The sequence below is a fragment of the Bactrocera latifrons genome, unplaced genomic scaffold (assembly GCF_001853355.1).
Source record: "Bactrocera latifrons isolate USDA-ARS-PBARC rearing strain unplaced genomic scaffold, ASM185335v1 scaffold_8, whole genome shotgun sequence".
In the NCBI taxonomy this organism is placed as follows: domain Eukaryota; kingdom Metazoa; phylum Arthropoda; class Insecta; order Diptera; family Tephritidae; genus Bactrocera; species Bactrocera latifrons.
The window spans coordinates 1,213,288-1,225,838 of NW_017537489.1; the positions used below are offsets into that span (position 1 = coordinate 1,213,288).

Below are 12,551 nucleotides of genomic sequence, written 5' to 3' on the forward strand. Positions count from 1 at the left end.
ACATTTCACTTCACAATTTGACTCACGCACAAAAATGTTCAACTTCACGTACACAATAACTTTATATACATATGTTTATATGCATATGTTTGTATATAATTGCCTTAATAGAGATACCGGTAATTATGTACTTAAGCACAGCAAATCAATGTTTACGAATATCGATGTATATAAGGGTTACATTTCTTCTTTTATTTACTGTCTTTTCCATTGGCGCGTGTTTAGATTAAGGAATTGTTCGAAAGATATCGGAGATTGCGTGGCGACTGTAATGACAATTGAAATTGAAGCGCGACACATTTTGACCGTATACGTATTTAAATACTGGAACGATTATGTACTCAAACCTTTATCTAAACAGTTGCATAATATTATAAATAATATGTAACAAGTTGTAGTGCACAGGTAAGCTTATTATTACATATACCTTGAGAATCGAACAATGGAGCCCTGCCTTTTGATAACTATTTGGGTAGAGATTACTGTTGTAAAAGCCAAAAAATGCGATAAGGTAAAGATATGAATCAAAATAATAATAATTTGGAGCTTTCTGCATATTTAACCAAGCATCTCCTTCTTGAAAACTGGAACATCTGATAATATTCGGTAAATAAAACATCAGAGAAGTTTTGGCCCGCCTGTGACCCACTTGACGACTTTGATCCTATGCATAACCATGAAGAAGCTCAAGCAGCAGTAGACATCTCAAATATCATTTGGATCAAAATCTGATGAAATGTTGGTCATGAAAAGGCTATCGTTGTGATCGATCCAGCGCCTGCTCACTTTGAACAAAAGGGGTAACCGTGAAACCACTTCACAGCGGTATTTGAGCCTGTTTAAATGTAATCCGAAGAACTTCTTGTGTCATTTCATAACCGTCGACGAATTATGAGTCCACTGGTACACAACAAGGAAAGGGCAAATAAATGGATAATGGACGAGCCTGCTCAGAAGAACTTGAATATTGTTCTATAGATCGTAAAAGTAATGGTAGCCGTTTTCAGCGATTCAAAAAGCGTTGTACGTGCAACTTTTTCTTCTTCACGAAGTAGTCTTATAGACTTGGTCTTTGTTCATCGAGAGGAGACTTTACTGCTCAATCAATTGTCTACTCGGTCTGAAGTAGCGCCTGTTGGCAAAAGTTATTCTGCATTGAATTTCGAGGCTGACGTTGTTGTGAGTTCCAAGATAAAAGATATTATCTACGACTTCGAAGTTGTGAATTTCAACAGAATCGTGGGAGACAAGTCGCGAGTGCGACGACTGTTTGCTTGATGACAGGAGATATTTCGTCTTGTTCTCGTTCATAACCAGACCCATACGCTTCGCTTCCTTATTCAGTCTTCAGAAAGCAAAACTAATGGCGCGGATGTTGAGGCTAATCGGCGTACATACGTCAGCTCGGAGGAAGGAGTCATATGCAAATATTCTAGCAAGAGACAACAGCTGTCTGAGCGTCATTCACTTCACAAGTATCCTCTGGGTAGCCGAAAACACTTGTTTGAAAGCGAATCATCCTTACCAGCGTTGTGCCACTAAAAACACCCCCATTGAAAAGTTCAAAACTTTGCAAAGCTCAAGAAAAAATGTTTTTCCGAAAAAATTAAGCTAAAATATCGTTGCGCCAATTTTTTCCACAATAACCGGTTAAGGATCTCTATTATGAGCTTGTTGAAATCAATCCATATACTGAGCTGCATCATATTCCTTTGTGCCGTATTTAATACCCACTGCTCTTGGCTCTAAATATGTCCATATTTAACTGTAATACATAAATTTCCAACAACTCTAGCGATCGACAGCAACAGGCGAGTTAATTAGCTCACCAGCGTTGTTTATATTCATAGAAATGTGCATGTATGCATGTATACGTGAACTTTTTCCACAATGCATTACAGCGCCTGAGGGAGTGTATGGCGGCCAAACTGCTGTTATCTAATAAGCTCCGTGATTTATTGGCGTGTGTTGCCTGTCTATCCGTCTGTCGGTTTGTTCGTCTCAAGTATCTACTTTTAATTTGAGTTTCCCTAACCCCTACTATTTATAATTATTTTACTTAACTTGAAATTTCGCTTTCATGCCACTTATTTTGGTTAGCTGTTTTTCACCTCTTTCGGCTGGCTCATGCTGTGCTCAAATTAAATTTCACAGAGCTTTTTCCATGCATGCGAATCGAACGACTATTGTTTACAGTTTGGCTTGAATAATCAGCACTTTTTTAAACTTTTCCCTTTGTATATATGTAGGTATGTCTGTACTTTCTGGGCTAATTTACGTATGTAAATGCAAAATGTGGAGGTTTAAGTGTTTTGCTCGTAAAACTCAACATCGTAAAAAATGTAATATATGTATCCGTGTGGTTTATATGAAAGTCATTTACTAATTTATTTTACTTTTCTTTGTAGTTGATTTGGCTAAATTACACACCTGCAAGTGTACTATATTTCGGTGTAAACCTGTCAGGGAAATCAAATGACTCTATAAATTTACGTTATGGCAAAGAAGAAATAAGTTTTGTTTATGCTTCGAACAGTCCCTGTAGACATCAGGTGGTATCGGTGCACTAATATAACATTTATTACTGGAGTCTCTGTTTTATGCTACTCACTTATGCCATAAGTTAGAGTTATAGATATTCTCAAAATTATATCGTAAGGAATTTTGCCTTGAACTTTTCGTAGCTGCAGCAGTTGGCATTAGAGAGATAGCAGAAGATCTTAGCATCTCTTAGGCATCGACTCAACACTTTATATTAATATTTTGGGTATGAAGCGTGCCTATGCTAAACTCGTACCAAAAGACTTGAATTTTGTGCAAAAACCACGTATGGTAGAGGCCGCAAAAGAAATGCTTGGCAACTTAGCAGAAAACCCTACGTTTAAATAAAGACCATCACGGCCCAAGCTTATTTCTTCTTCCCGTTCTTTATTTTTATAAAGATAATACAATATAAAACATTTCAATTAAATATTTTTTAATATGACCTTGAGTTCACACCTGTGTTTATACCAAGATCTACCTTGAAAAATATATATGATTGGCTCAACGTAACCTCACGAAAAGCAGTAGTTAAATCACAAGATCTTGATGGCTAATTGAGAGCTCTATGTTTCGGCCACCATAAATTGATCCCGATAAGTAAATTGTTTATGGCTTGTTACACCGAGCCCTTTGGCACATATTATGATTTAGTTATATTGATGCCGCGAATAATTTGCCATCTTCAGTTGAAAAAGTTTGGACCAATAATTCTTTTAGTAATGCAGAACACCGACTCCTTTTTTATCTAAATATCCTTCAAATAGTGTGCAATATGTATTCCACCAATGTCCACTGCCTTAACTGTTTTTGGTATTCGGCTATATCGTAATGAAGCAACATTTTTCTTCTACGGTTAGGAAAGGACCCTAAGGCGGCATCCCCGCAACCAAGGGACCTCAAAGTTGTGATTTCATTCATGTGAGAGCAATCTCAACTCCTCAAATATTCAGTAATATACTTTTTATACCTTTTCACAGCATAATTCCATTAAAATACTGTTCAACGTTTTTAAAGCATTAATATCCCGCTCCTCATGTCTATATAAATCTATATATAAATTTTTTTTCGACAACATGGTTTTCATAAGTATCTATTTAATCGATCTTCTCCTCAAAGCGCGACTAATGCTATTCCAAAATTGTTGAATCTACGAATTTGTAATCCCTTCAGAACAGCTGATAAGTTTTATGAGACGGTGAGGTTTTTGAAAAAACTTTGTTTTGTCGGGACGGTCGAGTTAGAACACGTTACACAAAATATCCACCAAAAATCATTCAAGCGGACTCACGGGAGATGTCGAGCTCTCTTGCTAACTCTCTAACACTTCCCTGACAATTTTCAGACACAATATGCTTCACTTTTTTAATATTTTCATCAGCTAAAGAAGTCGAAGGTCGTCCAGAACGTGGCATGACTCGAACGTCTTTGAAGGCTTTGTACAACTCGTAAGCACACGAAATTTGGTTAGAAATAGAAAGTTCGATATTTTTATCTATCGTAAAAATCGCAACGCACTACTGAGATGTACCGATTTAGCAGCTGCTTTAAACAAACTGATACAAAGATCGAACTCATATTTGACATGGTAATTAAAGACAGTCCTGCGAATTTAGCAAAATACATTTTTTTGAAGTTAACCCAGGGAATTATTCCGCGTATATGTCAAGCTAATCTACGTTTGATATAATTATTAATCAAGTGTTGATATTCTAGTACAAAATTGATAAAAGAAATAATAATGAATTCCATAAGAATTTCTTTTCTAACGATTTCTAGCTTTAACAACAAAAAACAATATAGAAATTCTCCAGTCCAATGAATTTTTATTTTTATTTTATTAGCACTATATTTTATAAATGATTTTGTAAATTTACGGTTAAGTTTAATTCTTGCAAATTGCAGTGAAGTGAAAAATTCACGCACAAGAAGTCATCGTTACGAAATTAGACGACAACGACGACTGACCAACTCGGTCACGTGAATTCCCCATTTCCATAGACTAGAAACACTCTATTTTTTTTTTTAATTTACCATGCTAAAGTTTTAATAAAATACATTCTTCAATAAAGTTAGTATTTCATTTAAATTTACGCAAATATTAAAAAATTCACTGATTTTGAGTTTTTTGTTATTATTTTTATTTTAAATAATTTTGAATCGCCTAATACACTTATTACAGCTCTTTTTTATATTTTTGTTTTTTAATTTTTTTAAACTTATTAATTTGTGCACAAATTTCAGTTTGTATAATTCGTATTATTTTTATATTATAAAACTTATATTTTGCAATTGTTGGAACCTTGCTATGTGCATTACTGACTGTTTTGTTAATGTTAGATAATTTACTTGTATATGATTATAATGTTATAATATTAAATATACGAATATTCACTTATTTATTTTTGCTTGGATGTACTGAAAAACATTTTCGATATATTTGCATCATTTTATATTGTTGTTTTAAGTCTACCATTATTTAAGTTGTTCTTTATTGTTTGTGTGTGTTGTTTTATTGTTTCGGATACATCGATGGGCTAACTCGTATTTGAAACATATTTTTAGACATTTATAGAACTTAGTATTCCGACGCACCCAATACACTGTACATCAAGCGATTGAAGGATGAACTCTGACGGATGGAGTCATCATGTGAGTTTACCACCTGGAAATGGAAAATTTTGAGGAAATAATTAAATAAAAAATGTATATGTAAATATTAATATATGTATTTGTTGTACATCCTTCTAGATTAATTTGGAACTGTACGGTTAAAAATCATTTGAACCAATGAATGCCTAATTTTTATGAAAATAAGTCTTTAAGGAGTTCCTGAACTCTCTACTACAGATTGAATAACTCTGTAGGAAGGAAACTAAAACAATTATTTTCAGACCAATGAAATTAAGAATATTTTCCGAATTTCTAAAAACATGACTTACGACTCAGTTGACAAAACAGTCATTGGAACTTTAATGGATTCTAAAAATATTTAAATATATTATAAGTTCTTCATTTATCTACTACAAATTGAATAATATATAGGAAAGAAGGATCACTGAAATTCAGAATATTTTTTGAACTTCAAGTAATATCCCTTGCAGACAATATGATCTCAAGAGTCTTTAAGTGAATAAAGAAATCATCGTTTCAACTTTAATTGGTTCAAAAAATATTTACGATTATCATCTCAAAGTTTGTTTCTCACAAGAAGTAAATAATTCGAAATTGTATCACTATTTCTATCTAATCCTATCGTTCCTTCCTCAAATTATAAGGAATCAATAATAATGTACAAGGTGCGTTCCAAAGTAAACAGGACAGGAATCTAGAGCCCCCTGATGGTGCCATCTATATGTCGACTGGTGCGTTAGATTCGACTGTCTTTATCGATTATCCAGTGAGAATTTCATGAAATTTCATAGCTTCGAAGTGAAGTTATTGCGTTTTCAGTGTCAGTATGTTTGTGTTATCGGTAAGAAAATGAGCTTCGAACAAAGATCCAACATTAAATTTTGGTTTAAAATTGGTAAAACTAAAACCGAAACGTTTCAATTGATGAAACAAATTTACGGCGATTATTGCCTATCCCGTAGCAGAATGCACGAGTGGTTTTAACGTTTTCAAAGTGAGGACTTAAATGGCTATCAACATTTGGGTCAATCAAAATCCATGATCACCGGAAATTCCATCGAAACTCTGTGATAATTCATCAAAAAGTAGTCGAAATCAGCATTGAAATTCATGGAAATGGAAGTAAACATCTCCAAAACATCGATTTATCGCACCGAACCGATATTTGACCGAACATTTGGGTTTACGAAAGGTGTGTGCACGGTTTGTTCCGCCCAAATTGACTAACGACCAAAGATTTCTCTCATCGATCGATGCTTGTGACCGATAATTTGACCAAAAATCACATTTTAACCATTAACCATGCCTCATATACACCTGATATGACACCGTACGACATGTTCCTTTTCGGAAAAATTTCATTTTCCTATGAAAGAAAAGCGTTATGCAGACGTAGAGGCCAATGGCTTGCACCGGCATACTGGCGGCCCTACCGCCAATAGGATTACCCACGAAGGAGACTATTTTGAATAAAATAAATTGAGTTTGCCGAAAAAAACCATTTGTTCTGTTTTTTTTTTGTATTTGTATTATACACTTACTTGCTGAAATATGAAAATTTTAGACTACATTTTGGTGATGGAAATCCTTTTAAATGATTATTTTATTCTAAATTAGAATAGAATAATCGAAATCCGAATTCAGTGATCTTTAGAAAGCTTCTGAAGTATATAAGTGTCTCTGGGAAACGAAATTTTCTATTTTTTACTCTTTCTCTCTAAGTTTTTTTTCTAGAAAACAAGTCTCAGTCGCGATCTGTTCTAAGAACTTTTTCGTGGCTAGCGTCATTAGCGTTATGCATTAATATAGAGTTGTTAGTTGTAGAAAGAAACATTTCTCAAAAAAAATTAATATTTTTTTGACGATAGCCAAATATTGAAAATATAAAAAGAGTTCAAATGAAATGGTCAATCGAAGCAGAAAATACGCATATAATATAATATAGGGCATTTTTTTTTACATATGGTTGGACGAATGAAATCCTAATAATAAAGTTCGTAGAACATTTTCATTAGAAGATTCGGTTGTCTTAAAACAAGAGAATTGTTGAAAAAATTTCCTCCAAACCTGGTCTATGCGTGGCTTATTGGCCTTACAGTGTAACCCAACCTAACCTATACATAAATATTATCAAATGAGAGACCTTCGCTTGGTTTATCGCTTTTGCTATCAAAAGTAAGTGTTGGTTAACATTTATTACCACGAGGATGAGGTATAACATAAAATATAAGATATTACGAGATTACTTACATTGTACGCCGTGGGGGGAACGAGCGTTGAGCTGGGTTTCTGAAATACCGTTAAAAATACTAATAGTTAATAAAAAGTTGCATATTTTGAAATACTTATACTTAAGTTGAAGTGATCTTGTGATAAAACATTAATATGCTTTTTGAGACAATCGATACAAGAGGTGTGTTCGTTATAAGATATAGTGAGATAAAAGAAATTGAGAGCGCAATTAGACAGTAACTGATGCCAGCTACTGAGAGTATTTGGCAATTGGCTTTTGATAATGTTGAGAGAGCCATTTGACATCAACTACCCAATTGACTACACTGATCATCCTATAACGAATAGACCCGATAAAGCTAACGAATTGTTATTTATAAATGTTATTTGTTAAGCTAGAGTAATTTTTAATTTATTGTAAAACGAAATGATATGATGATTTTATGTACACAGATGAGGACTAATACGCTTAAATGGATAACTTGTTTGACAGCTGCATTGGTTACTTTCAGATTAAAGTTTGTCTAAATTTAGATTAAAGTTAGAACTGCTATAGATTTGAAAAAAAAAGAGATTTCAAAAATTTTTTCGCCAAAAATGTCGAGTAAAAACTCGGCAAAGATAATAATTTTCACAAAATGTTTTATGACTACACATACGATTACAAAATAAAAAACAAAAGTGGGATAGCTGGTGATTGAGAAATGATGCGATGCAGCGATTTGAGCCTGCGAGCGAGAGAGCTGTCAAAAATGCTGTACACAACGACGCATGCGTTAAACGCTAATGTAATGAAGAGTACTTAAAATAACATATTAAACATTTACATATGAAAATAAATCATTAATGATAATTAATGCGATGAAAACAACATTTTTATTTTTCAATTTGCTGACCACTCGGCAAGTCAGTAATGCAACACGCATAGAGAGCCATTTAGATATTATTCATAGCGTGCGTGAGTCTCACATGTAAACGAAGCTTTTCTCATTAAACTTTTGAGTAATTTCTTTTTGAGATTTTTTTGTGAGTTTTTTAAGTTTTTTTTTTTTTTTTTTTGTTGTTGTTTTTTTTTTTGTGTACTTTTTTTTTAGACGACCACGTGCATGCGTATGTGCGTATGATAACGGTGCATATCAATGATCGATGATGATCAGTGATCGATGTTCGATGATCGATGAACGCAAGCAGCAAGTCATTACGACCTTACCTTTCCTGGAACCAATCGGTTTGGTTGGAAGACCTTTGGCTGTACCGGCACTGTCACTTCCTGTAGTGGGGCATAACCATTGCCATAACCCTCCTCCTGTATGGCTCTATAAGTTTCGCTCTTCGATGGATCAAAATGAAGAGTCTTCTTATAACTGTACAACGTTGTGGTGCATAAATATAGAGTTTATTTATATTTTTACCATTTTTGTAAATTATTTCAATTTTTTTTAATTATTTCAATTATTTTTTTGTGTTTCCATTTTGACGTTTTCCATTATGCCATTACATTGTGGTAATTATGTAATCGATATGCAATTTGTTTTTAATTCAATTGTGCATATTGCAAGTATACCATGCCACAGTATCGATGGCGTCCGTGGTTGATAGGTGTCACATGCGGACGAACAATGGCACAGTTCAACGATTTTTTTTGAAAGTTTTTTTTCAACGTTTTTTTCGGTGTATCGCAGCGGTTTTTAATTGTAACAGTTTATGGCGGATTTCGAAATAGTTAGTTTAGTTGTTGTCGTTTTTTACCGTTTTTAGTTTCAAATATGTTTTGTATAACAATAATAACAATATCGTTTTTAGTTTTTTGATTTTGGTGTGAGTTTATGTTCAGCCCCAATCAAATCGTTTCGAATTCATTTCGCATTTAGTTTTTGAATATTCAAGGTACATCGATTTTATATAATATATATTTATGTATATATAATTTTTTGTTTTAGTTTTTGACATTGCAGTTGCGTTGAGATTTTGTGTATGTGTTTGTGTGAGAGAGAGAAAGAAAAAAACAGGATGTGCACAATACGTTAGAATTAATAGTCATTAAAATTTTGCAAACAAATTAATATTTTGTGTCTATTATAATTTGTTTAAAAAATGGATTTAGTATGTATGTATGTGAGAATGTGGGTAATTTGTATGCGTGGGCGTGCGCAGTGTGCAATTTTTTGAATATGCAACAACGTACATATGTATGTAACTATGCGTATGCCTATAAAATGGATTATGTAATGTCAGCGACATGAGCAGATATATTTATAAATTAACTATATATGTATTTATGCAATTACATATGCAGCAGCCAACTCTTAAGTACTAAATTGTAACTCAATGTTCAGGCAAAGCATGGCAAAAATCGGTTAGTAGAACAATTCTAATAGCTTTACTGTTATTTCATTTCAGTTCTTCTAACTTTTTCTAATTTTAATTTGAAAATAGACGCTAGCTATTTCATAACTGTATGCTGTTGGTAGTAGATATGTATGTATATATGATTTTTCTTTGGTGTAAGTAACTGCTCAAGCCTTGCTCTCTGCTCTGCAAAGCAGTTAACCAATGGGAAAGCAACGGATTATTAATATTTAATAATTTGGGTAAAAGTAGTGCAGGATTTTTAAACAGGAGTTAGGAGTAAAAAGTAGGGTTGCAAATATTGTATAATTTACTTAACATTTGACATTTTTTTAATGGCAAAAATCAATTGAAAAATTTTAAAACCAAAAAAATAACGTTTAAAACTAAATTTTTATTATAATTGAAAGATAAAAAAATATGTATTTTTAATCACACTAAACATTATTTCCAAATAATTAAAAAATAAAAAAACATGTTATCTGTAATCATATTTTTAATTAATAATTAAAAATGAAATGTTTCTAGAATTTAAATTTTATTTATGTACATGTGTGAACTTCGTGTTCTGCTATTATGCTTGTCTTTTGAAAATAAAAGCTTACTTCAGTTGGAACTAAAAATATTTCTCAATTTCAAGCTGTAATGAGAAAAGATGAAAAAGTAAATCTTTCTTTTCCTTGAGAAATATTTTTTTTATATTTTGCAATTAACAATTTTTACATTATTTTTATTTTTGTTGTTTGAAGTTAATTTTTGTATTTTATAATCCCAAGAATTAAAAACAAAACATTCAAATCTTCAAAATTTAATCCTATCAATACAAATACAAAATCCTACACATCTTAAATTTAAAAATTAGATTTTCAGTTTATAATCCCAAAACCTTTCTATTTTTACTCCCAAAATTTGTAATTACGAAATTAAAATTTTAATTTTAAATGCCAACTTCTTAGAAAACTTAAATTTTTAATTCTGATTTTAAAATTCCTTAATTTAAAATTTAAAATCTAGATTTTGATATAAAATTTTTAATTATGAAACTTGCAACCCTGTTTAAAAGTGATACGTAGGAATCTAAATTTTGAAAAAAATAAACAAAAATAATTATTGTTGCAATAAAATTTAGTTTTTGATGTCATTAAGAATACGAAATTAAACAAACCAAATAAATAAAATAATTCATTACCAGAATTTGCTATAAACGCATATATGCCAATTTATGATCTATGCCGCAATAACCAATTAAAAAAACTATGAAACGTGCCTTAACCTCACTTAAAATTTATTTTTCAGTTATTGTGTTAAAAGTTGCTAAATATGGTGCTTATGAAGATATGAATGAATATCAGAGGCCAATTGAAAATTGCAACGCGCTTTTTACAAAAAAAAAATAATAATAAATAAATTCAGTGTAGAAAGGAGTATCAATCGTTAAAAAAAAATCGCTAATTATAACAAATGGGTTTATGCGCTAATTCTTTCAAGTATAGTGCTGAACTTTTTTAAAATATTTTTGATTTTTAAATATGAAAAGTCGCAAATTCGTGCGTATCGAAGTTGCATTATCATTCTTGAGCTTATATGTTATGTCTAGTCTTTCTTGTTTTGGTGGGGGGTATACATATATTCTTTTTTTTTCGCTAAGCAATTCTCTTTTATGTTTGTTTTTTTTTTCAAAATTTTTGTATATTTTGTAGTTGTTGCTGTTGTTGTTGGCGTTGCTGTTGTTCTTGCTGTTCTTTCAGTTCTCTAAGTTTTTGTTGCTCCAGTATTTTTCGTTTATGTTCCAGGAAAGATAGATCGATGAAAATTCTATTATTAATTGTGCAGCTTTGTCCTTTTTTCACAAAATATTAATACATTTTGTTTTTAATTAATTTTATAAATGCTACTTAACACACTTAGTTGTGTAATAGTAGTAATGCCTGTAATGCCTTCAGTGAACGGTACTTACAATTTAAATATTTTTTTGTATGATTAATTAAAACTCTGTAAGTGTGGTGTTTAAATTAATATTATTATTATATATATATATATTTTTTTTTTTTGTACCTAACTTCCTCTAAGAGAGTGACCTAACCTCAATTCATCAATTATATTCTTTTTAAAATGCGTTAAATGCAAAATTCTAGTTCATTCGAAATATTTTTTGTATAAATGTATAAAAAACTACAGTGTCTTCAGAAAATTGTTTCCACACAAGCACAAATAAGGTTTAAGGACCACTAGCACAAAGTAATAATAAACTAACGGCATGCTGTAAATGATTTTAATGGCAAAATTCTGAGCGTTAAACTCTATCAATTAATTAATTTCTATTGAGTTTTGAAATTTTTCAGTTTTAACGTTTAAATTTTGAAACATTATAGTCTAGCTGTTTCGCATACTGTTTGTGAGATACACTCAAGATCATATTTGAGTCAACGCTCTGCCGTCGTATTCGCCAGATTTGGCTCACTGTGACTTTGTTCTGTTCCCGAAACTGAAAAATCCGCTCTGGGGAACGCGTCATGAGTTCATTAGCCCAATATTTAGAAATCGCCACAAAACTTATATATTATTTATCGATTCGGTTTGCGCGTATATAGATAGGTATGCTAATGATCCCGTCTTTATGCGAAACATCCGATCTTCAAATGTGTTATCATAGTTTACGACTAGTACATATCTCAAATAAATTTTTAAATCGTTAAAAGAAATGTAAAGTTGTGAAAAAATACTTTTATGGAATGTAATCTTTTTTATGTAATTTAGAAAAAAAAAGTCATGAAATAATAAATGAACAAATAAAA

At 31.7% G+C, this 12,551-nt stretch overlaps 1 protein-coding gene across 11 annotated transcripts in view; it reads right to left on the reverse strand.

Moving 5' to 3' along the window:
* Positions 1–4,988: 4,988 nt before the first annotated feature.
* Positions 4,989–12,551, reverse strand: part of LOC108976772 (probable serine/threonine-protein kinase DDB_G0280133) — a 37,467-nt gene continuing 29,904 nt past the window's right edge. For 7 of the 11 annotated variants that reach the window (XM_018946061.1, XM_018946060.1, XM_018946062.1 and 4 more), the window contains 3 exons: positions 8,618–8,771; positions 7,426–7,464; positions 4,989–5,206 (listed from right to left, as the gene is read on the reverse strand). In XM_018946061.1, the coding sequence (XP_018801606.1) occupies positions 5,120–5,206; positions 7,426–7,464; positions 8,618–8,771 (280 nt within the window). In that variant the 3' untranslated portion in view covers positions 4,989–5,119. Of the gene's footprint in view, positions 5,207–7,425; positions 7,465–8,617; positions 8,772–10,822; positions 11,597–12,551 lie in introns of those variants that run through there. The other 4 variants (XM_018946065.1, XM_018946064.1, XM_018946070.1 and 1 more) reach the window with 4 other exon arrangements.